Source organism: Miniopterus schreibersii, assembly GCF_964146895.1.
Source record: "Miniopterus schreibersii genome assembly, chromosome: 6".
Taxonomy (NCBI): domain Eukaryota; kingdom Metazoa; phylum Chordata; class Mammalia; order Chiroptera; family Miniopteridae; genus Miniopterus; species Miniopterus schreibersii.
In genome coordinates this window covers 9,284,724-9,311,234 of record NC_138107.1, presented here as the reverse complement: position 1 = coordinate 9,311,234, position 26,511 = coordinate 9,284,724, and the positions used below count along the sequence as shown (strand labels likewise).

Here is a 26,511-nt window from a genome sequence, read left to right as displayed (position 1 = left end):
GCCCTTTTGTTGTTCATATTTTTTATCTTTTTTTCTTCTTCTTCTTAAAGAAAGCTGTTAACATTTCATGTAGTACTGGTTTGATGGTGATGAACTCCTTTAGCTTTTTCTTGTCTGGGAAGCTCTTTATTTGTCTTTTGATTCTGAATGATAGCTTTGGTGGGTAGAGTGATCTTCAATGTAGGCCCTTGCTTTTCATCAATTTGAATATTTCTTGCCAATCCCTTCTGGCCCGCAACATTTCTGTTGAGAAATTAGTTGACAGTCTTATGGAAGCTCCCTTGTAGGTAGCCAACTGCTTTTCCTTTGCAGAGGTTAAAACTCTCTTTTCTTTAACCTTTGGCTTTTTTTTGGTTGTTGTTAATCCTCAACATAGGATATTTTCTCCATTGACTTTTCAGAGGGAGTGGGAGGGGAAGGGGGAGAGAGAAAGAGAGAAACATGGATGTAAGAGAGACACATCAATTGGTTGCCTCCTACATGTGCCCCAATTGGGGCTGGGGATCAAACCTGCATCCCAGGTACATGTCCATGATCAGAGATTGAACCCAAGACCCTTTGGTGTGCAAGCCAACACTCTAACCACTGAGCCACATCAGCCAGGGCAACTTTTGGCATTTTAATTATTATTTGTCTTGGTATGGGCTTCCTTGGGTTCATCTTGTTTGGGACTCTGTGCTTCCTAGATTTGTATGTCTATTTCCTTCACCAAGTTGGAGAATTTTTCTGTCATTATATTTTCAAATAGGTTTCCAATTTCTTGTTCTCTCTCTTCTCCTTCCAGCATCCCCATGGTGCAAATGTTGGTACACTTGAAGTTGTCCCAGAGGCTCCTTATACATTTTTTGGATTCTTTTTTCTTTTTTACTCTTTTCATTGGATGTTTTCTGCTTTCTTATCTTCCCAATCTCTGATTTAATCCTCTGCTTCATCTACTCCACTGTTGATTCCCTGTAATGTTTTCTTCATTTCAGTTAATGTATTCTTCAGTTCTGACTGGTTCCTTTTTATGTTTTCTAGTTCTATTTTTATGTTTCCTATCTCTTTGTTGAAGTTCTCACTAAGTTCACCTATTCTTCCCCTAAGTTCATTGAGCATCCTTATAACCAGTGTTTTGAACTCTGCATCTAGTAGATTTCTTGTCTACATCTTGTTTAGTTCTTTTTCTGGAGTTTTGTTCTGTTCTTTCATTTGGGACATATTTGTCTCCTCATTTTGGCAGCCTTCATGTGTTTGCTTCTATGCGTTAGGTAGAGCTACTACGTCTCAAAGACTTGGTAGAGTAGCCTTATGTAGTAGGTATTCCACAGGGTCCAAGAGCACAGCCTCTCCAATCACCCAAGCTGGACACTCAAGGTGCACCCCTCGTGTGAACTGTGTACATCCTCCTCTTGTAGTTGGGCCTTGATTGCTCTTAGCACATCATGGGAGGGATTTACCCCCATGCCAATCAGCTGCAAGGTCTGGCTATGACCACCGAACTCCAACCACTGAACTCCAACAGTGCATGAGGGTTCCCTTTTCTCTGCATCCTTGTCAGCACTTGTTGTTTGTTGATTCATTGATTAACCTACTATTCAAAAAATTAAGGCTCACCTGGAGCCTCTTCTTTAGAACAGGAACTAATCATTACCCTTTCATTTTAAGGATAAAATATTTAATCAAGATCACCAATTCCCTCTGTGCTGATTCTTTTATCACTTAATGACCTTCTAACTGATTGTTGCTCAAGCATTTTGAGATCACAAAAGGGATGCTCTAGTTGAGACAATGCATAAAGTATTAGAGTCACAAAGTATATCCTAATATTTTTCAATCAATTGGTTCTGTGCTTTATTAATATAATTAATCTTCCTTTTATCTCTGTTTTTTTCCAGTCAACTGGTCTCTTATGAGTTTGGTTAACATAATCACCTCCCCAAACATCTTAGGAAACCTTCAACAGAAGAGTTTCTCATTTGGAAGCAAAGGATCAGACTTTGGACAGCAATGTCAAAAAATAACACCAACCCTGTAAAGGCACCTGTGCCTGAAGCAGCCAGCGAGTTTTTTCATCTATAAAATTTGGATAATATCTGTCCTGCCCACAATAGGCTTGTGAGGATAAATGAGATAAATACATGGAGGCATTTAAAAAATAAAGTTCTATACAAGAGTAATATATTATGATGATTTCATTATATTATTAATGACCTCTTGAAACCCTGTGTTATGCACAAATAACAGAAGAATTATTTAAACAGATTACTACCATAAAGGAATAAGGTCACTTAAATAAAAACACTTTCCAGTACAAACACTTGACCCACAGTGATTAGTCTTGACTCATATGGATATCTATGTGAGTTAAGAATTACTACTCTCAATTTACCCACCAGTGTCTTTTTGTCCCATCCATATTCAAGTACACAAAGTAACGGGGGGGGGGGGGGGGGGGGGACACGGACACCCTGGTGAGTATAATGGCTCAGTGGGAGTGCTGCTAAATACCTCTTGCAAACCTAAGGTTTGCAACACTACTTACTAAGCAATTTAAAAGGCCCTAATTCAAACAGTTAACAAGTAAATTATCTTGTCCATTTCAGACAGATCCCCACAAAAATCAGCAGCAGCACCTAAGGGTTTAGATCAAGACCTCATTCTGGTTTTGAAAATAAATTTCTCCTCAACCCCTATAGCACAACTTTAAGATTATCATTCAAATGAGAACTAGTATCCTACTTGAAGACAGTGTCACCTGCAGAAAACTAAGACATACTTCAAAGTTCAATTTTTCTCTCTCGTTTTTTTAAAGGAATGAATGAAAGGGAAAAATTTTCATTTAAATGTTTTAATTTGAGCCTAAAATTCTAGGCTCAAAGTTTATATTATGTGGATAGAAAAAAACAAAAAGAAAAGAAGCTGATCAAAGCTTATTCCAAGGCCTTCATCATTTAGTATTTACTGATTAGTTATGTGTTCCATATAAGTAATTTACAAAGGATACAAAAATTTATCCTTTCTACAACACTATAAAAACAGGAATCTGGTAAGAAGCATAAAATGTATGCTGATTCCTTTGGCCAATTTTTCAAAGGGTCAACAGAGACTCTCCTTTGTCCCACAAGCATTCAATTGTACAGAAAAATAAGAAAATATTTAAACACTTGCTCTTCGAAAGCTCTTCTAAAACAAGATTTAACAAACTGTAGACAAAAGTTACCTTCCATATCAGAATCTGAATACAAAATACTATCTAAAGCTGTTTCATGATTCAGCAGGGCTTCCACAACACACATTTAAAGCCAAACCCAGCCAAAGTCCTTGGAATATTTCCAGGGAAGGGGGTGTGGGGCGGTCCTAAATTGTAAATGTTTAAATGAAAGAAAAAATGGCATTCCATATGTAAACAGAAGATTGAAAGTTTTAAATATAACCCATCTTAACCTTCTATTTAAAGGTATCACCACTATTTCCAAGTAGCTTAGAGTAGAAGTATAGCACAGTAGAATGTAAGCCCTGAAGAGAGTCATGCTACTGACTTGCTAAAACCTTGGAAAACTAAGCCTCAATTTCTTTATCTGTAAAACAGGAAACCACTATTTCACCAACCACACAATTCCTATGAAAATTAGGAAAATAACACATATAAAGTGACTGTCACCCAGTAAACACTAGCAATTATTACTGTTTCCAGCACTAATACATATTAGAGTTAATACAGAAGGAAAGAGGAGAGGGGAGGGGAGGGGGAAGAAGGAAGGAAGAGGGAGGTAGGGGGACAGGAAGGTGAGAAGAAGGCGGAAGAGGAAGGGAGGGGAAAAAGAAGAAGAAATAAAGAAAAATTATATACTTTTGAGATGAAAACAACATACCAAAACTTATGGGATCCAATTAAAGCAGTGAAGAGGGAAATTTATACCTGTAACTGTTTATACTAAAAAAGAGAAATCTCAAATCAAACTAATCTTCTACCTTAAAACATGAGGAAAAAAGCAAACTAAACCTAAAGCAAGCAGAAGGAAATGATGTAAGCAGAAAGTAATAATATAAAGTACAGAAAAACAATAGAGAAATAGAGAATCAGTAATTTAAAAACTTTCTTCAAAGAAAAGCCCAGCCCTGGCCAGTGCGGTTCAGTAGTTAGAGCGTTAGCCCACACATCGAAGGATGGGTTGCAGGTTCTATCCCCCACCCCAGTCTAGGTGCATGCGGGAGGCAACCAATCGATGTGTCTCACATCAATGTTTCTCTCTCTCTTCACCCCTCCCCCCCCCTAAAAATCAATGGAAAAAATATCCTCGGGTGAGGATTAACAGAGAAGCCCAGGTATAGATGATTTCACTAATGAATTCTAACAAATACAAGTTCTTCACAAACTCTTCCCGCAAAAATCAAAAAGGCAGAAACACATCCCAACTTAATCTATGAGGCCAGTTTGTTATTCTGATGCCATAACCAAAAATATCACAACAACAACAAAAAAACTATAGAGACCAAAATCTCTTATAAATATAGATATAAAAATCCTCAATAAAATACTAACAAACCAAATCCAGCAGCAAATAAAAAGGATTATACACTAAGACCAAGTGGGATTTATCCTAGGAACAAGGTTGGTTTACCATCAGATCCCTTCTCAAATACCTAGCCAGCTTCTTTGCAGAAATTGACAAGCTGATCCAAGAATTTATATGGAAAGGCAAAGGATCAAAAAAGAACAAAGCTGGAGGGCTCACACTTCCTGATTTCAAAACTTACTACAAAGTAAGTACTTAAGACAGTGACATAAAGATAGGCATTACAGATTAATGTAATAAAACTGAGAGCCCAGAAATAAACTGTTACATTTATGGTTAACTCGTTGTCAACACTAGTGACAAAAGTCTAGGGAAAGAATAGTTTTTTCAACAAACAGTGTGGGATAGCTAGATATCCACTTGCAAAAGAATTACTCTTGAACCCTATCTCACACCATACACAAAAATGAACTGGAAATGGAGCAAAGATTTAAATATAAGAGATGAGCTAAAACTGTAAAACAACTGGGGGGAAAAAGTTATAAATCTTTCTGATTTTAAATTTAAGACAACATTTTCTTAGATAATGCACAAGCAACCAAGAAGAGAAAGATAAATTGGACTTCATCAAAAATTTAAAATGTTTGCACTTCAAAGGACATTGTCCCTCCAAAACATAAAAAACAGCCTAACAATGGAAGAAAACATTTGCAAATCATATATCTAGTAAGAAACTAGTATCCTGAATATTATATATAAAGAACTTCTACATTTATATAATACAGACATACAACCCAATTTTAAAATGGGCACAGAATTTGAATATCCATTTCTCCAAAGGTGTACGAATGTCCAGTAGGGACATGAAAAGATGCTCAACATCATTAATTATTAGTAAATGGAAATCAAAACCACAATGAGATACCAATTCACATCCACCAGAATGGTTCTAATAAAAAAGATGAACAATAACAAGTACTGACAAGGATGTAGAGAAACTTGAACCCCCATACACTGCTAGTGGGCATGCAACAGTGCAGCTACCCTGGGAAACAGTCTGGCAGTTACTCAAAAAGTTAAATAGTTACCGTATGACCCAGCAATTCCCCTCATACGTATATACCCATAGAATTTCAAACATGTATTCAAGTAAAAACTTGTACACAAATGTTCACAGTATTATTCATAATACCCAAAAAGTAGAAACAACCCAAATGTCCATCAATGGATGAGTTGATAAACAAAATGTGGTATATCCATACAGTGGAGTATTATTCAGTCATAAAAAAAAAAAATGAAATAATAATGTATGCTATAACATGGATAAACACTGAAAACATTATGCTAAGTAAAAGAAGTTAGACACAAAAGCCATATATATATATTTGATGACTCTATTTACATGAAATGTTCAGAACTGGCAAATCAATAAAAACAGAAAAACTTGTGGTTGCCAGAGGGATAGAAGAATGTGGAATGACTGGGAATGGGTAGAGGATTTCTTTTTGAGGTGAAATTTTCTGGAATTAGATGGTAGTGATAGTTGCACAATTTTTTGAATATGCTAAAACTCATTACATTTTACACTTTAAAAGGATGAATTTTATAGTATGTGAATTATCTCAATAGAAAAAATAAGCAAAAAAATTTCATCAAGAACAAGCAACTGAAATTTACTTTCTACATTCAATAATGCTGCGGTATTAAGGTCATACCCAAAAATTTTCAATCCCTTTCAAAAGCAGAAAATGACAATCCCAAGGTTTCAGCTAAAACAAATTATCAGCAGCACTTCAAAGACACATCTAATTCTGTCTGAGCCAGAGTTCAAGCAGCAACTATCTATCCTTTCTGGGTTAAAATACAGCAAGCTGTCCTTGTCTGCAGATTCAGCAGGAAGTCAAAGTTGCTTCAACATGACATTCCTGGCCTGAAGCAACAGCAAATTGCCTTCATACTTGAGATTACTAAACTGTATCAATGTAGTATTACACAAATTTAAAATATATCTTTGTGTATGTTTACCATTAACACATATTTAATATTAACATATTTACCATTAACACAATGGTATATAATGGTGCTTTAATAAGAGCTCATCTATAAATTCAAATGACCCAACTCTCTGATAGCAGAGTTCAAATGCTGAAGTATTTAAAATTCCTTAAAGTCATAATATAGCAGTTATATAGCTAAATAAACTGAAGACTTTATAGAAAATAACATGCAGCCAAATAATATTTTCATAATATCTGAAAAACGCAATCTGACCTTAACTCACAATCACACCTGTGTGGATTATGTCCTTCCTTCTTATACTGACACATACAACCCATAATCATGAATGAAACAACATAAATCAGTATTAGCCAAGAAGTTTGCCCATCTTACTTCATGCCTCATCTAATTTTTCCTAAGTATACACTGAGCTTTATTTTTAAGAAACAAATTTCATTACCTCCCACATGATTGGTTTCTTTCTACTCATCCAAACCCATACCCCCTTGAAAAAGGGGAGGGAGAAAGGATATTTAGACTCTTTCCAACAACATAGATGCACTTCAAAGAGACAACACACAATTGGAAAGACTTCAGGAAAGCATCTGAATATTTACAGGGATTAAAGTCCAGACTAAATAAAAGGAACTTCTAGAAAAATAAAAGCTGAGACAGGATTAAATCTATAAAATTAAGCAAAATATCAAGACAGACGAGATGAGTGCAATCTTGTCCACAAGAACCTAGAGGCTATAAGAGAAAAGTACCTCTTCAAACCTAAAATGTTAGAAGTTGAGTTTTGTTTTTTAAAAATCTAATGTAAAAACTTAAAACTTAATTTATTACTGGAAGAGAATTAATAGAAACCAAAGTTATAGATTAATTCATGATTATTGGATTATTAACAGTGTTTATTTCTGGTACACATGGGATATAATTATGGCAATTTTCCATAAAAGGTATCCTGGTACTCTACTATACCGAGACAGAATATTAGCACTTTTAAGCAGCAGCAAAGTCCCAATCTTAAGTGCCCACTCTGCAGCAATGACCCTACTGCCACTTCTTCATTAAACTATCCCCTCTCTTGGTTTCAGTGACCCTACACTCACCTGATTTCTCCTATCTCTGTCCATCTATCTCTGGACTCGTCTTATTCTACTTGTGTTTCACAGGGTTCCATCCTCACCTATCTTCTCACTCTACACAACTGGATCTCAAACGGAAAATGACACACAGGGATAGCAGTCAAGGGATGAAAGGGAAAAAGCCAAGAATATATTGCCCAGATCCCACCTTGGATACACTAAATTGGAACTGGGGGAAGCAGTCATCCCTACCCCAGAGATGACCAGTGTTCTAACAGCACTTCCTGTGCAAACTTACCTGCTCCACTGATTATGACGTATGTATGTACTCATGTCACCCTAAATGGTATAGTCCTGGCTCACCCTTTCTCTCCTAACCTTCCAACACCTAAGGCATGTCCACATTTAGATGGTCCAGAGCCTTAAAATCCAACATGCCCAGCACCATTTTTGTAGAATAATAATACCCATCAAGAAGTGACTAGGGCCCAGGCTGGTGTGGCTCAGGGGTTAGAGCATCAACCCATGCATCAAAGGGTCTCGCGTTCGATTTCCGGTCAAAGGCACGTCCCTGGGTTGCAGGTTCCCTCCTGCCTCTGGTCGTGGCTTGTGCAGGAGGCAACCAGCAGGAGGCAACTAGTCAATATATGTCTCTCTCACTCGGTGTTTCTCTCTCTCTCCCTCCCACTTCTCTCCCTCTCCCTCCCTCACTTCCACTCTCTCTGAAAAGCAACAGGAAAATATCCTCAGGTGAAGATTAACAACAACAACAACAAAAGTGACTAGATAACCTGGTTAAGTTAAACCTAGTATATGCACTTATTGGAATATTATGCTGCCATTTAAAAGAAGCAACTAGAAATGTATATGCTGACATGGAAAGAATTCTACAATATAATTAAGTTTTTAAAAAACAAGGTATAGTATAGTGTGTATGTTACTATTTGTGTTAGAAAAAAAAGATATACGCAGTACATGCACAAGAAACTTGTGAGAGGGTACTTCAAAAACTCAACCATGACTTTCACTAGAAAGTGAGACTAGCCCAGCTGGGCGTGGATCAGCGGTTGAGCGTTAACCTAGGATCCAGGCAATCGGGGTTCAATTCCCGGTCAGGGCACATGCCCGGGCTGTGGGCTTGATCAATGACTCTCTCATCATTGATGTTTCTATCTCTCTCCCCACTCCTGTCCTCTCTCTGAAATCAATAAAGATATATTTTTTTAAAAAAGGTGAGACTTTTTTTGAAATGGGATTTAAAAGATGCATACTACAAAGCTATAAAGGTACATGCTATCTGAAAAAGGACTCATATCTAGAATCTATAAGGAACTACTACAAATGACTAAGAAAAATGCAAGCAACCCAATAGAAAAATGAGCAAAATATTTGAACAGACACCCCACAACAAAGTTTAGCCAAATAGCCAAAGAAAGGTGCTCATTTCATTAGTCAATAGGGAAATGCAAATTATAACCACAAAGCAATAACCCTATACACAACTAAGATGAAAGAGACAGTCAATATCAAGTATTGACAAAGATGTGGAATAACCAAAACTCTCTTATACTGGTGGTGGAAATATGAATTGATACACTTTAGAAAACTGGCAGTACTTACTAAGTCTAAACTATATACATACACCTTATAACCCAACAATTCTACTGCTGGGTATATACCCAACAAAATGAGTACTATGTCCACCAAAAGATACATGCGAGAATATTCATAGCAACATTATTCATACTATCCCCAAACCAAAAAAACTCCAAAAAGCAGAATGGGTAAGTTATGCTATCATACAATAGAATACCACATACTAATAAAAAATCATCACCCCTCTACAAAAATGTACATGAATCTCATAACTATATGCTTGAAGGAAAGAAGTTAAACATGAAAGAGTAAATATTACATGATCCCATTTACATAAAATTTTAAAACAAGCAAAACTAATCTATGGTGATAGAGGTCAGAATAAGTTGAGGTTATCAAATGGCATAGGGCACAAGGAGACTTCTGCTAGAGATGCTGAAAATGCACTGACTATATGTCAATCTGGATAGGTAGTAGTTGTACATAATGAAAAGACAAAATACAGATTGGGAGAAAATATTTGCAAAAGACATATCTGATAACCAGAGGACTATTATCCAAAATATATAAAATACAGTAAGAAAACAAACCCCATTTAAAAATAGGCAAAAAACCTGAACAGACACCCCACAAAAGATGTACAGATGGCAAAGAAGCATCTGAAAAGATGCTCAACATCATATATCATTAGGGAACTGGCAAATTAAAATGAGATGCCACTACATACCCATTAAAATGGTTAAAATCCAAAACAATGACAACACCAAATGCTGGTAAGGATGTAAAGCAACAGAAACTCTCATTCATTGCTGGTGGGAATGCAAAATGGTACCAGCCACTTTGGAAAAAAGTTTGACAGTTTTTTACAAAACTAAACACATTCTTATTACAATCCAGCAATCACACTCCTTGGTTTTACCAAGTTGAAAACTTATGTACACACAAAAACCTGCACATGTATGTTTAGAGCAGCTTCAGTCATAATTGCCAAAACTTGAAAACAACCAAGATGTCCTTCAGTATGTGAATTGATAAACTGCAGTACATCCAAACAATGGAGTATCATTCAATGCTAAAGAGAAATGATCAATCCATGAAAACACATGGAAGAAACCTTAAGTGCATATTACTAAGTTAAAAAAGTCAATGTGAAAAGGCTACATGCTGTATAACTCCAATCATCAAGGTATTCCAAAAAAAGCAAAACCATGGAGACAATAAAAAGATCAGTGATTGCTAAGGGGTAGGGATATGAATAGGCACGGCACAGGGCATTTTTTAGGACAGTGAACCCATTCTCTATCATACAATGGTGGATATATGTCATTATACATTTATCAAAACCCACAGAATGTACAACACCAGGAATGAACCCTATTTTTTAAATATGTTTTTTATTGATTTTTTTTTTTTTTTTTTTTTTTGTGAGAGGAAGGAAGAGGGAGAAACATGGATTGGCTGCCTCCACACATACCCAGGATCGGACCTACAAGGTAGGCACGTGCCCTCACCAGGAATCGAACCAGTGACCTTCTGGTGCACAGGAGGACAGTCAACCAACTGAGGCACACCTGCCAGGACCAGTGAACCATATCTTAAACTATGGACTTTGAGTAATAATGATGTGTCAATACAGGTTCACTGGCAGTAATGAATGAATGATTCTAGAAAGGAATGCTGATAGTGAGGGAAGCTATTTGTGTGTGGGCACAGGAGTATAGGGGAACTCTCCATACCTCCTATTCAATTTTGCTATGAATCTAATACTGCTCTAAAAAAATAAAATATTTTTCAATTGATCAAAGTATACACTTGAAATGTGTGCAGTAAACAAATTATGCCTCAATTAAAAAGTAGAAAAAAGATTTAAGAAGAAAAAACTGTAAGGTAAAAAAACCATGGTGTCAGGATAGTGATTACCCTTGAGAAGGAGGGCAGTGACTGGAAGAGGAGAGGAGGGTTTGTTAGGGGCTGGGAATGCTATTTCTTGATACAGGTGCTGCTTACATGGGTATATTCACTCTGAAAATTCATTTCGCTATACTCTTAAGATTTATGCATTTTTTACTATGTATATAATACCTCAATAAAGATTAAATTGAAAAGGATACAATATAAAAGTACATTGACATGCCACCTAATTTACCCAAAAATATACACAACCTATCTAAAATTAGTCACCTCTTCCCCACAACCCACTCATCATCTTCTAGACAGAATCACTTCAACTTAAAACTTCCAAAGTGTAAACTCTCACCTACCAAAGAAAACTCTACACACCACAGACAGATGACGTTATTGGTTGCTTGTACAACTTCACTTCGGACTTAGGAATAAATGACACCATATTTCACCCAGTTGCCCATGTCAGAAATCTTGCTGCCTCTCTTCTCTTTTCCACCTCCTCTACCCAATCTTTCATCCAATCCGTTTCTGTTCTTATACTCAAGCTCTCCTCTTCAGTCTTCAATGGCCCAGTGCTATGGACTGAAATGTTTGTGTGCTTCCCCCAAATTCCTACGCTGAATCCTAACGCCCAACATGATGGTGTTTGAAGATGGGCCTTTGGGAGATAGAGCCCTCATGAATGGGATTAGTATACCCTAATAAAAGACCCTGGAGAGAGATCCCTTATCCCCTCCAAGACAGCACTGATGAGGAAGGAGGCTCTCATCAGACACCAAATCTGCTGGTGCCATGATCTTATACTTCCAGCCTCTGTAACTGTGAGAAATAAATGTCTGTTGTTTATAAGCCACCCTATTTTGTTATAGCAGTCCAAGTGGACTAAAATACCCAGGTGTCAGCCTACATTCATTCTCAGCTCTTCTTCAACAGCATTCACTCAGGGTTGCTTTATGTAGGGTCTACAGGCCCCATAGTCCATGGAGAGAAAAAAGTGTGTTTAGCCCTGGCTGGCATGTCTCAGTGGTTAGAGCATCAGCCCATATACCAAAGGGTCATGGGTTCAACTCCTGATCAAGTGCACATACCTGGGTTGCAGGTTCGATCCCTGGCCCCAGTGGGCACACATGAGGGAGGCACCAATCAATGTCTCTCTCTCACATCAATGTTTCTCTTCCTCTCTCTCTCTGACCCCTCACTCTCCCGCATACTCCTTCCCTTCCACTCTCTAAAAAGCAATGGAAAAAATATCCTCGGTTGAAGATTAACAAAAAAAGTAATATAAAATAAGTCTGTTTAGATCTATCTGGTTTCCTTTGTAATCATAGGCGTTTATTTTATGCATTATTCTAAGAACGGTCCTCAGATGGCTTCATCAAATTACCAAAGGGATCCATGACCCAAAAAGGTTTAAATGCTCTACCTGGCCCAGCTTGCATGGCTCAGTGGTTGAGGGTCCACCTATGAACCAGAGGTCACCGTTCAATTCCCAGTCAGGGCACATGCCCAGATTGCAGGCTTGATCCCCAGTAGGGGGCATGCAGGAGGCAGCCAATCAATGACTCTCATCATTGATGTTTCTCTCTCTCTCCCCCCCCTCCTTTCCTCTCTCTGAAATCAATAAAAATAAAATAAAAATAAAATACAGTGCTTCCATGCTTATACCCTCCAATTCTCTTCCACACTGCTGCCAGAGTAAATTTTTTGAAACATAAGTATCTGTCAACCATGCTTAAAATCCTTAAGTGGTCCCAACTGCTTCCAGGATAAAATCCAAACTCAATAGCATGGAAATCATGTTCATAATAGGCCCCTGCTCATCTCCCCAGCTTCATCTTCCCACCTGCCATACACTGCAGTTAACACACTTGAGTTGGATTTGCAATGCTCTAAACTCAGCACACTCTCTCCCTCCTCTCTGCCTTTGCACAAGCCGTTCCCCCTGCCTGGAAAGCTCTCTCTTCACCATCTTTTCACACGGTTTAACTCCTGCTCATCTTTCATATCCATCTCCCCAGAGAAACCCTCCTGGCCATTCTCCACTCCCAGTCTCGGTAAGATGCCATGTCAGTGCTTTCACAGTACTCTGTGATGATCTCCCATAGCGCTTCTTTCCTCATGGTGTTTTGTCAGTTTATTGGTCTGCCTCCCCTTCTTAGGGCAGAAGCTAAAGCAGGGTTTATTATTCCTAGCAGAGCTCAAGACAACAGTGCTTAACAAATGCTTGCTGAAAAAGGGACTGGCTCTGGAAAATAGTCAAACTGACCAAAGGCTCGTCAGAAACATCATCAGCTAACTAGGTGGCATTGGTCTGAAGATTACCAGAAATGCAAACTTCCCAGCTGAGGCAAGATAGTCCTGCATCTGCTAATCTGCTACCAATGCTCCTTCATTCAAGGCTGAGAAGTAAGCCCTTAATAAATGTAATTACCATGGTCAGGCACTGTGCCAAGGGCTTGACAGAGCTCACAAAATCTCAAAGCAACTCTAAGATATTCTTTTTTAAAAATAAAGAGGCAGAGAGGTAAACTGCCCAAAATCAAGCAGAAAGTTATATAGTCGGGTTTTAAACCCAAGACTTTGATTCTATAACCCATGCCTACCCACAGAGCGCAGTTGGTTTTCCAGAGATCAGCATGCCCTATGTCCTTGGTGGTGTTTTGGAAGAGCTTGGGTTTGATGAGAGGGGCCCCTTCATTAGCTTCTCAGCAAATGAGAAAGATCTTATTCCCCAGGCAGCACTACTATTAAATTATTTAAGATTTAATGTAACCTCTTCCATATGTATTAGATGCAAAATCTTTTAAAAGGGCTTGTGAGAGTGTTTTTCCAAGAACAACAAGGAAGCTAAAAGATGGGAGTTGAAAAAGGAGAAGAATCAGCCCCCAAACTGGAGTTGGTTGTGGCAATCCCAATAAAAGAAAGTATATTGAGTCTCCATGCCCTGCTATAGAGATGCCATGAAACACCATCCTTTACCTGGCTGAGAAGGTAAATTTGGGCTTAGCAGATGAAAGAGCCCATGGAATTCTAATAGATGGAACACCAATTTTGCAGAAATCTGCCATTTCCTCTAAACTTTAGTTTAATTTGGAAATGCACCACAGCTCTCATCTGAGGATCTTTAACACTTCCCTATAAGACTCCACTGGACTCACACTACACACACCTCAAGACAGAATGTTTTCTTTCCTCTCACCTACCACCTAATCACATTAGTTTCACTAGCCCTTAAAGATGTGGCCACCTATCATATTCTGACTAGAAGTTGGTGACCACAAAGCATTTTCATTCCCAATTACCACCTCACTTCCTTCCACATTTCCCTAACCTCATCCCACATACACTCCAGTCTTCCCCTTAACCACCCTGTGTCCTTCACCCTTGCAAGCCACCTCCAAATCTGCTGTTACAGATCTGTCCGGTGACTTTTCTGCACCTAAGTTTAAACACAAAACCAACATGTCCATTCTTCCTGTCCCTAGCCCCAACAAAAAACACATATAAGTATCTACTTTATCTACAATAAAAATTATTCAAGTAAACATAGAGGGCTTTCAACTATGGGATTAGGGTATCTAGTCACTAGACAGTTCAAAACAAAAAGAACATGCAGTCTCTAGGAACATATACTTCCACAGAACAGGTTTTACTGTGGCTATCATTTTCTAAATTAATCCATACTGATATTATTGAAATTATAAATCCCTAAAGAGACTCTAGTATACACCATGCAATACTCCACACTTTCACTCAAGATATCTTTATCGTTTAAGTCACAGCAACTGTTCCTTGACTACATCCTGTACAATATGCACTGAAAAAAAAATATTTGCCTCACAAATAAAATGCAGTCTGAATACATCTTCAAAGTGCTACAGTACTGGAGGTGGGGGGATAATATGGATGACAGGCAGAACTAATTAAGTGACCTAGCCACAGAAACAGGGAATACAGACCCCCCCAATCAATGCAAGAATAAAACACAAGTTCCCCTAAAGTAAGCATTTTTGTGTATCAACATCAAAGAACACCCCTTTACTTTTAAAGGTGAGTAGCACAGCTTTGCGTAATGTTAAAAGGAAAAAGCAAACTAGATAAAACTGCGTAAAGCCATACATTGTGGAGATTTTGTATCTATTAAAGGCAAAGTTTCATATGCAGACACACAAGACTTGAAAAACCTGGTTTTCTGGATTTCAATTGCATCTGAGGAAGATAAAGAAGATAAAGAATACCATCCATACCTACCCAGGACAGAAACCAAGAAATCATAAATCTAGAAACAACTCATAATGAAATACACCACACCTTCTCCCACGCCTCCAGTTTATTTTTTTTAACTTTTTAATTTTTTTTTTTTTTTAATTTCAGTGAAAGAAAGGGAGAGGGAGAGAGAGAAACATCAACGATGAGAGAGTCAATGATCGGCTGGCCCCTGCACACCCCCTACTGGGGACTGAGCCTGCAACCCGGGCTCGATGTGCCCTGACCAGGAATCCGAACCGTGACCTTCCTGGTTCATAAGTTGATGCTCAACCACTGAGCGACAACAGCTGGGCTCAAGCTTATTTTTTATTATTTCTTGCTGATAATACACTTCTGGCCAGTTTAAGAATGCATGTGTTATTCAACCTACTTAGTGTCTCATTCGTATGTTGAAAAAAAATTCTTTCAGAAGATAACTTTGCCAGCACATCTATCCATATAAAGCACCCTAGAAAGAGTTGAAAATTGAAAAATGATGACCTGTGGCCCTGGCCAGGTAGCTCAGTTGGTTAGAACGTCATCCTGATATGCCAAGGTTGCAGGTTCAATCCCCTGAAGGGCACATACAAAAAACAACCAATGAGCCCTGGCCAGATGGCTCACTTTGTTAGTGTCATCCCGTACACCAAAGGTTGTGGGTTCAATTCCTGGTCTGGGCACACACCTAGATTGTGGGTTCAATCTTTGGTCAGATGCATATAGGAGGCAACAGATTGATGTTTCTCTCTCACATCAATGTTTCTCTCCGTCTCTCTCTAAAATCAATAAAAACATATCCTCAGGTGATTAAAAAAAAAGAAATAACCAATGAATGCACAAATAAGTGAAACAAAGTAATGTTTCTCCCTCTCCCCCTTCCCCTCTCTCTCTCAAATAAATAAATAAAGGAAAAATGATGACTTGAAAAAGGCAAAGACTTTGAATGCACAGACATAATCAGTAAAGTCCTCCACCCAATCTGCAGTCTACAAATCCTTGCTCCCACTCCAGTTAGGTACCATAAACTACAGAAACCTCATGTGGTGCTCAGGAATGCTAGGAATGCAAGCACCTGAACCTGGCTACAGAGAAGTATTTGTGATACTTTTGAATGATAAGTATCAGATATTTCTCCTTTCAGGAAATGTGGCTGAGAGCATGATTATTGTATATAACTGCACTTCAACTTACCGAAATGTAAAAGACATCACCAGCTTTTACTACACACCACTCCGCTTCAGCAGAAAGAAATGGGAAAGGCACTCTCCAAAAGGTCCCAGGTACATCACCACCAACCTCACTGTTTGCCAGGTCATTCATGATGAGGGAGCAATGAGGCTAAATGAAACCTGTCCACAAACTTGAAACACAAAATACTGTGGTGTGGTCTACCCTCCCCACACCAGGCCAGAGTGGTAGCAAGCTGCATCAATGACCTCTCCCAGGACATTCTTTTGCCCTAATACAAAATCGCACCTGCCTATGATATAGTACATCTGGTACAGTTGAATGAACAGTTCTAGTTTGCTAGTACTGCATCTTCCTCCTACTGCAGTCTTCCTTCCTCTGGTTAACAGCTATAGCCACAACCTCAGATGTCCAGCACTGTTTGCAGTTCTGACCCCTGGCCTAAGGGATGACACTGCATTTTCATTCATCTTGTGCCATTCCCTCAGCCTGGTACATCACAGATCACTTTGGTTTTGCCCGCTGCTGCTGGATATTCCAGTACACTCCACCTTCCTCTGTATATAGAGGCTTGAATTTACCAGAAAATCTAATGCACTTATCCCTAATCACATATCAAAAGCTGCCACGTGAAATTTACATTTGTGAAAATAAATATCATTCCTCTACAAAAGTCACAGGGGGAGAAAATGATTCTCTATTAGTCCAACACCTCCCTATACAGACCTCTGAGATTGCCAGTTAAACAGTGCAAAGAAAGAGCAAAGATGATTGACTCAAAAGCTAATATGAAAAAAAATGTTCAAATTATAGACTAATTTGTACTAAAATTTTAGTTCCCAAAACTGATCAAAGGAGCACTTCCCAGTAATCTGTATTAACAATAGCATTGCTTCCCCCAATGTAAATAAAATAGTATGTAAGAGCAGGAAAGAAACAGTTAAATTAGGCAAATCCCTCATTTTCAGAATATGAGAAAACAGGATCTGGAATGTTCACAAGAATATAAGGTTGAATGTCAATTATATCTCAAAAAACTAGAAAGAAAACAGCCTTAGATAGCCTAACTTCCTATCTGGTCAACATTCTGGAACAGTACTGTCTAACAGAACATTCTGGGAAAATGAAGTGTTCTTTATCTGTGTTCTTCAATAGGGTAGTCACTAGGTCTTGAGCTAGTGAGTACTTAAAATGCAGCTAGTGTGACTGAAAAACTAAATTTTAAATTTTATTTAATTTTAACTAGTATTATTTTAAATTGCTACATTTAGCTGGTGGCTACCATACTGGGTAGCACAATTCTAGACTAGGGTCTTAGATTGTGATTATTAAACACTTCAAATGAAGTTGCTTAACCTCTTCTGCACTTAACACATACAGGACATTTCTTCATTATGCCTAAATATCTCTTTCAGCAACATAATCTTGCTATATAGGGACCCAGCCCAGAGCAGAATGAGCCTGTTTCTCAAAACTCCTAGTAGAACTGAGTAACATCAGTGTCACCCACCCAGTGGAAGGAAGGCCTTCTTTTGCAAACCACTCTAACACAAAGTCCTACAACATCCAACTAGCCTGAATCTGGTTGATTTTTTAAGTATTTCATTAAAAGTATTAAAGGGTTCAGCTATGACCAGTCACTTCCTCTATATGGTTTTGTGGAGATACTGGGTGGTTCAGTTGGCTGGAGTGTCTTCTGGGGTTGATTCCAGGTCAGGGAACATACCTAGGTTGCGTGTTCCCCAGCAGGGAGCATATGGGAGGCAACCAATTGGATGTTTCTCTCTCTCTCTCTGCCCCTCCCCCCCCCAAAATCAATGGAAACCTATCCCCAGGTGAGGATTAAAAAAAAAGAAAAAAGAGCCCGGCAAGGCCTGGCTCAGCAGTTGAGCATCGACCTAGGATCCAGGCAATTGGGGTTCAATTTCCAGTCAGGGCACATACCCAGGTTGCGGGCTTGATCCCCAGTCGGGGGCATGCAGGAGGCAGCTGATTAATGACTCTCTCATTATTGATATTTCTCTCTCTCTCTCCCCCTCTCCTTTCCTCTCTCTGAAATCAATAAAGATATATTTAAAAAAAAAAAAATTCTTAACCTCACATCTTAATCTGATTATTATTATTATAGGATTTCAAAACTTTCCATAGATACAACCTCCTTATAACCTAATAAAAAATCCAAATTATATTAATGCTCCACTCTGTTCTCAGTAAATACTTAATAATACATTGGGATTTTTTTTTTTTTTTTATGAACTTTATTCATTTCAAAAAATTCTCAGTTCTCTAATTTTTCCAGTTAGGAAAAAGTTAGTGTGTGAAAACCAATGTTAACATTAATGCCATTAAGAATCATAAAAAAAAATTTTAGTCAAAACTTTTCTGTACAACAAAGTATTGGGTTCTCCTCTTTTTTGGAGAGGAACAAGGTGACTAGGGAGAAGAGAATACCGCCAGAAGAGCCATATATCCTTTATGTTAACTGGATGTAACTCTAAAAAGCTACTGCCTCAAACCAATGTAAATAATGTTTTCTTTTTTAAAAAAAAATTATCTCCCTGTGTTTCATCATATAAAAGGGGCAAATTTCCTAATTTCTGAACACCCCAAATGTAATCAGGAAAACAGAGCAAATAGATAAACATATTGACAGTGAGTAGTTCATTTAAATCACATTGTATCTTCAGGTGCGCACAATATTGAAAGATGGAAAGAAAAGGTGCACAAACAAGCTGTTTTGCTTTTAAGAGAATGTTTAAAGGGTTTTATAATCAAGGGATAATTAGTGACATCACTGGAATGAACATTCTGATTACCTAGTGATTCATGCTGTGCTCTCATGAACTTGAAAGTCCAGGTTAAGCTGGTGGAAGTGTGGCAACATGTTCCCACTGGGAGACAGACTGAAGAATGAAACTGCGTATGAGGGCCACACACTGCTATGAGCCAAGCACATTAGCCAAATGATGCGCAAAGTGACAGAAACAGACCTATATCAATTTCCAAAGACTAGGTTCAGAAAAAAAAGAAAAGGAAAACAGGTATATAAACATGTATGTAAATTCTATTTAAGGTAACTCAATTATCTTGTGATTCACAAAAGTAAAATGGAATAAAACAAATCACGTTATATGTTCAATCAACTTTCTACTAGTAACCATTTCAGGAACAGAGTTTATTTTGTGAGAAAACTCTTGATCTCTGCATAACCCCATCTTTATTACAAACACATCTATTATCTAGCCCTGGTCAGTTTGGCTCAGTGGTTAGCACATAGGCCCACAGACCAAAGGGGGGAGGGTTTGATTCCTAGTCAAGGGCCGTGCCTCAGTTGCAGGTTTGATCCCTGGCCCCCGCCAGAGTTCGTGAGGGAGGCAACCAATCGATGTGTCTCTCTCACATCGATGTTTTTCTCTCTCCCTACCTCCCTCTCCCTCCCACTCTCCTTGAAAAGCAATGGAAAAAATAACCTCGAGCGAAAATTTTAAAAATAAAATACATCTATTATCTAGAGACAGACTCACAGATAGAGAGCAGGCAGACAGCTCTGGTGAGGGGAGGTGTGGGGGATAGGTGGAGGGATTGAGCAAAAAGGAAAAAAAAAGAAAACTCATGGACTCAGACAATAGTATGGTGATAGGGGGAGGGGAGGGAGACGAGGGCATAGAGTGCATAAATGGTGATGGAAAATATAAAAGAAAGCAATGCTCTATTCAAATACATACATACATACATGTATTATCTAGTAGAACTAGTGGGTAAGTAAAATGCTTCAACAGAATAGATCACAAAGGTGAAATACCAATAAAATCTATTTCCCTAAAGAATATATACTGGTCTAATATTTCTTTTATGACATGATTCATTAGAAAGAAAGGCTTCTTTTCTTTTTTTATCAAAACAATTAGTAGTTTACCCAATAAGTTCCATATTTAAATACTCCATTACTCCCTAAATACCAGACTGAACATTTACATCTACCTAATTATCCTTTCTATTATCCTAATACACTCAGTATATTTATTGTCTTAGTCTTCTTCCTGTATTTTTATATTCTAGATCTGCTCTTTCAACAACTTTTGAAAATACCTGTGAAAAATCCACATCCCTCCGTACATTTTAAATGTCCAAAACAATTTAAAATGTAGCTTCAACTAATATTTATATCTGTATAGTTTAATCTTTTTTTTAAATATGTCTTTATTGGTTTCAGAGAGAGGAAGGGAGAGGGGGAGAGAGAGAAACATCAATGATGAGTCATTGATCAGCTGCCTCCAGCACGCCCCCTACTGGGGATCAAGCCAGGAATCTGGGCATGTACCCTGACAGGGGAATCACACTGCAATCTCCTGGATCATAGGTCAATGCTCAACCACTGAGCCACACTGGCTGGGCTGTGTAGTTTAAAAATGCTTTTCTATATGTGTATACATGAACTAAAGAAAATGTACTCTATTTCATTTCATATTTGACAATTATAAGTTAATGTGTATTTTGCATGATTACTGACTGCCTAAAATAAGCAAGAAAATGCTCATATTTCACTAAAAGTTTTAAGTCTCTGTTTCGGGGGGGGGGGAAACTCTATTGTCATTAACCCTAAAAACACTGTATGTATTAATACAAAAAACTTTCAAGTTTTATAAACAGGTAAATCTTCTACAATTTCCAAGGTAGCAAAGTTTCCCAATGGAAAAACAGTCTCTCTATAAAATGGTTCAAAAATTACCTGCACACAATTACACAATATAAGCCAAGAGGGAGAGAACTAGAAACTTTATGTGTTCTAAACACTAACACATTTGCATCATATGGCCCTCTTGGCATTCTTCGTTCTAATTGTGTTCCCACAAAAAATACGTCAAAGCTCTCCTATTTAACCAAGCCCCAATGATTGGTGTCCTGACTGGATGATGCTGGACAGCAAGTTCTGCAGCCTATGTCACTGGAGAATAAGGCAATCCTAAAGGAAATGCCTTTAGTCTGCTGGTGCCAGAACATTCTGCTGAGAGGCTCCTCTGCAAAAGGCTGGGTGTGTGCCCTGGCTAGCTGACTTTACAGACCTACAGCTCCCAGAGTGCAATGTTGACTGAAGTTTTTTAGACTCACTTCATTTTCATGAAAGGAAAAGGCAAACGATACCTTCTGAATGGCTTTCACATCTATCTATTTCTCTCCATTCTCCCTGGCCACTATCCCAGTGCAGACCACCATCATCGCCAGCCTGTATTACTCCTCTGGGTAAGTCTTCTGTTATGTCTGGTAACACCCCACGAACATACATAATAGACCACATTCACAAAGACTCACACAACCATACCCATACACCCAGGCCACTCTCAAGCTGATGCAATAATCTTTCACATTAAAGGAAATCACTTCTCTACCCACTCAAGGTTCTGCAATAGCTTCCAAGGATAAAAGCACTCAGGATAAAAGTCCAAAGTCCTAAGCATTACCTTTGGGGCCCTGCATTATCAATTGCTCTCACCATCTAAGCCTCATCTCTAGGCAATCCCCCTTCGCAATCTACCAATCAACCCCAATGAACTTTCAGTTCCTCAAATGTGTAGTGCTCTCTCTCACATCCAGGCTTCACCCATTCTATTCCCTCTGCCGGAAACACTCCTCTACCTACCTATTTCCATTCTCTTACATGACTAGGCTGGTGTCACCTCCTCCAAGCTATCTTCCTTTACCTCCCACATAACCTGTACCAATTCTAACACATTGTATTATAACTGTCACTTTTCTTCTCTATGCCCCTGCTCCCAAAGGATAAGGTTGGTCCCCCTTTATCCACCATTATAGCAGAGGCACTCAAATTTTTTTTAATATATTCTAAGTTTAATGAGCACAATATGAATGTCACCCATGCAATAAAGGAAACATGTTCGAAGTCAGTTAAGATATGATGGAAACTAGGCAGTAATTTCATTATCCTTTGGTATAAAATGCAAACTATACAGGTACCTACAAACACCTTTAGAAAGGTTAAAACATTACTTATTAAAAAGAATACCTTTCACCATAAAAATACTAGTTTTGTGGTCACTACTTCTGTTACGCAAATTGCAGTTCATAAAAAATGCCAGTCTGAAAGTATCAAAAGAGAAGTTCTAGTTGCTTATAGGCCAAGTATGCATCAGTCTAACTATCCCACTTTGCTACTACCAAAATCTTGGCATTACTCAGAACTCTGATGTCTAAAGGTAAAAGGCTACTCCAACTCCTTAATTTTTAAATCTTGATATAAGTCTTTCAATATGGGTTCCACTCCTAACAATGGCCCCAAGGAAATAAACACGTTGCCAGGAAATAGACCTCTGGTATGTCCTGGGCATTCCTTGCCATTGGCAGCTACTTTCTTTGAGCCACATGTCTTCTTATAATGAGTTACAATCTCAGGTTTGTGACACCAGATTTTTCCAGGGCTGCAGACTGATGTCATAAACAGGATGGTACTAAGCACTCTAAAGAGTTCATCAGCTCAACCCTAAACTCCCTGCATGCAAGGTGCAAGTTATCTACCCTCTCTAAGCCTGTTTTCCTCCATCTATAAATAAAGAGAGAAGACTTCTTAAGATTCTTGTGAGAGTTAGACTATCCAAGAGAGCACTTAGCAGATAACCCAATTATTATTTTCAAGTCAAAAAGAAGGGAAGACTATAAAACCTAAATATTTTCACATCTTCGGAACTTTTGGTAATGTCACAACTTATTTTTTACGAATGTTCTTCCAACTGGGAAATTTTTTATAAAAGGCAGAAAGAAGAGAAAATGAAACTATTTCTTCATCATAACCCTTGGATTTGATAAATTCCACAGAAATCTACATTAAGATACACTTCCTAATCTTTCTCTGCACTCCCCGAATCATTGCCTTAATTTCTACCTTACCCATTCCTAGGTTCTGAAACATAGGAAAGATAAAATACTTTAATACATCTTCCCAAGATGTCCTTACCAGAAATAACCATTTCCTTACTGCCTCTATGCACCTCCTAATATACTGAGTCTTTGGAAAATAAAACAAAAAGAAAAAAGGTCTCAATCACAAAAGTTGGCCTTCAAAGTCTCCAGTTTCCTTACAATGGAACTAGAGTCATCAGGTACTATGGAGGCACCTGTTAGGTAAGAGGGGTGGCAATCTGCGAAACTCAAGTATTCCAATTTAAACTATAGGCGGAAAAGTTGATTTCCCACCTCACATTTTTCAATTCTAACACAGAATGGCCAAGTAATAACATAGGCTGGTCAATGCGAATACTTTTATCTTATTTTTTAACGGGGAGAGAAGGGAATTTGAGCCAATTAAGCAATTGGTTCTCACGGTCCCAAGCTGGTTGATTTTTTTTAACAAGGAAATTTTACAGATCTTCTGAAACATGTTTTAAATAAAGGTGAGGCCTCAACTGTCGTATAACTTGACCTCAGCCTGGATTCTGCTCTCGATTTTTTAAAAAGGGTGACGTGTGAACAGCTTCCTAAAAGCAAATGGGGCACTGGGATATAATTTAGGAAGTGATGATGCAAGTCTCTGGGGGATAGGGAGGAGGGGAGGTGAAAAAGTCACAGGAAATACCCTCCCGGTGCCTGGGCACCAACTCATACGAAGGAGGGGTAAGACAGGGGGAACGAAGGGCTGGCCTCCACAAGCCAAGAAAAGGGGGCACCCCAGCTCCACTGTAGGTACCAACGCCGCCCCCACATCCCTCCCCACTGCCCTGCCCCCCTCACCCGTGGCCCGGGCCTTCCCGAGCAGCCAGAGACACGAGCAGTAGAGTCCCAGAGGGTGGCAGCGCACCCCGGGCAGCGCCTTCTCTGCCCACCCCCACTCCCCACTCGGCACCCCACCCCGGGACTCGGCCCCTGCCTCCCCGTAGGCCCAGCCTGAGCCCAGCCCCCAGCGTTCCGGCCTCCCCGGCCCTGAGGCCTGCGGAAGAAGCCCAAGACCCCCGACCCCGCCCCCACCCGGTAGGGCACTTACCCCCAGAAGCCGCAGGGACAGCGAGGCGGCAGGCTGGGCGCTTTGCTGCGCTCGCTCCCGGCGTCTCCCATGGTGCTCGGCGGCGGACGCGGCGGAGCTCGGCGGCAGCAGCGGTGGCGGCGGCTGGGCCTGGGCCCCGCTCGAAAGAGGCGGAGGCGTCGGCGGCGGCGGCGGCAGCGACTGCGGGGGGCTCGTGGCGGGGGGAGGGGGAGGGAGCGGGCGCGCGGGCAGGCGCGAGTCCGGGGCTCCGAGCCGGGATTCCAGGCCGGTCAGCTGGAGGCGGGCCGCACCACTAGGCCTGCGGAGACGGGGGGGCCGGGGGAGGCGAGGAGAGGAGTAGGAGGGGAGCTGAGGAGGAGGGGCCTGCGGGTGAACCGAGGACCGCGGGGAGAGGGGGGAGGAGGGAAGACCCGGCGCCCTCGGCAGCTCCCACCGCCGCTCCCAGCCAGAGCGATGTCCCGTGTGGCGGCGCTGGGAAGGACCTGAGGCCCCCGCCGGCTCTGGCGTAGCAGCGGCCGCAGTGAAGCTCCTGGCCCCGCTAGCTCTCCCCTCCCCCGTAGGCTGCGCTGACCGGACAATGGCCGCTCCGCCCCCTCCCCTCCTCAGGCACCCCTCCCAAGAAGTCACAATGGTCTCGCCCGAGGGAGCCGCCGCCAAAGCCTAGCAGCTGATCAGCTGGGATCCGGGCGTGCCACTTTGTTCAGCACCTCAAAGGAAGAGTGTGGGGCTGTGAGCAGACCTAGAGCGTCGCTATCACTCGGCGACGGGCTTGAGGCTTCCGTAGTCTTGGGACTTAAAAAACCTGAGGCAAACTTACCTCCCCCACCCCTACGTCTGGAGAAGGGGGAGCCGACTTCTGAGTACTTGGGGGCGCGGTGCCCCCCCCACGTGAATGGTATGCCCCAAGTGGGAGGGAGAGGAGCAGATTAGTTGTTTGGGATAAGTTGGGCCAGTCCCGGAGCAGAGGCCAAGCGCCGCGCAGGCGCTCAGAGACCCCCTAAGAGGAGTTCGGGGAGGGCCGGGAGGGAGCGCTTCCAAACCCGGAAGTGGGTCTGGGTTTTCCTGGGACTGCCGGCGTCTTCTGCTGCGGGGGAGGCCCTTAAATCGGCTGCTTTCGGTCCTGGGCGATATCGGGGAGTATTTCTGCACAAACTGCCAACCCCCTGGAAATCTCTCTTCCCAGTCCCCCCACACCCGACCCACTCTTCCAGTTCCACTCGAGGAACTGGTCTCCTCTTTGCCGTAATGAACTTATGGAAAATGTCCCTCCCCTCCTCCGCCCCAGCAAGGATGCGGGGGGGGGGGGGCGGGGGGCGGGAGAATATAAGTGTCCAGGTCAAGTTCCATGTCCCTCTTCTTCCCCTCTCGGTACCCACCGGCCTCGGAGACCCAAGTCCACTCACTAAGCCTACGCTAGGAGAACCTGTTTTCCTCGTAGAATGGACGTGTTTGGATTTTGAAGGGGAGCTATGACCTCATCTGTGGTGGAAATTGATAAGTGACTAACGTTTGAACCACTAAAAAGTGAGTCCTTTAGCTCTCTGTGTCTTGGATTGTGAACTCGTTCTGCTCTCCAGCCAAACGTATTCAGAAGGCGATTGTTGGTGACTAATTTCAACACGGAGGAAACGTCCACCAGATTTCCTAGAAAGTTGACCCACCGCTGAGGCCCTTATGGGTGAGCTAAGTCCCTGGTACTTCCAGGAAGGAAGGTTTCCTGGCTTTTAGAAATAGTTGCTGTGTACCCCGACCCGGTGGGGACACCAGATTGATTTTATTACCAAATATTTCTGTATATGCCGTTCTGTTTGGGCATGCTCTGTGGACTTGTTAACGTTGATGTCACTTCCTTTGGCCTCTAAAGAGCAAGAATCAGATTTAGCTTAGCCTCTTCCTAAAGATGCTGTTGATGATGAAGATAAACGATTGCAAAAATCAAGCCATTTAAAGCCGAATCACCCCCAAATGTGAGTGCTGATTTATTTTGGGTAATATCTAG

At 40.5% G+C, this 26,511-nt stretch overlaps 1 protein-coding gene across 2 annotated transcripts in view; it reads right to left on the bottom strand.

The window, feature by feature from the left end:
• ZFAND3 (zinc finger AN1-type containing 3) overlaps window positions 1–25,064 on the bottom strand; it is a 316,668-nt gene extending 291,604 nt beyond the window's left edge. The window contains exon 1 of one of the 2 annotated variants that reach the window (XR_013999102.1): window positions 24,513–25,052. Coding sequence is in view for 1 of the 2 variants with exons in the window: in XM_081141329.1 (XP_080997455.1) it covers window positions 24,513–24,583 (71 nt within the window). In the remaining variant the exon portion in view is untranslated. Of the gene's footprint in view, window positions 1–24,512 lie in introns of both variants that reach the window. The other variant, XM_081141329.1, reaches the window with a different exon arrangement.
• Window positions 25,065–26,511: the final 1,447 nt, after the last annotated feature.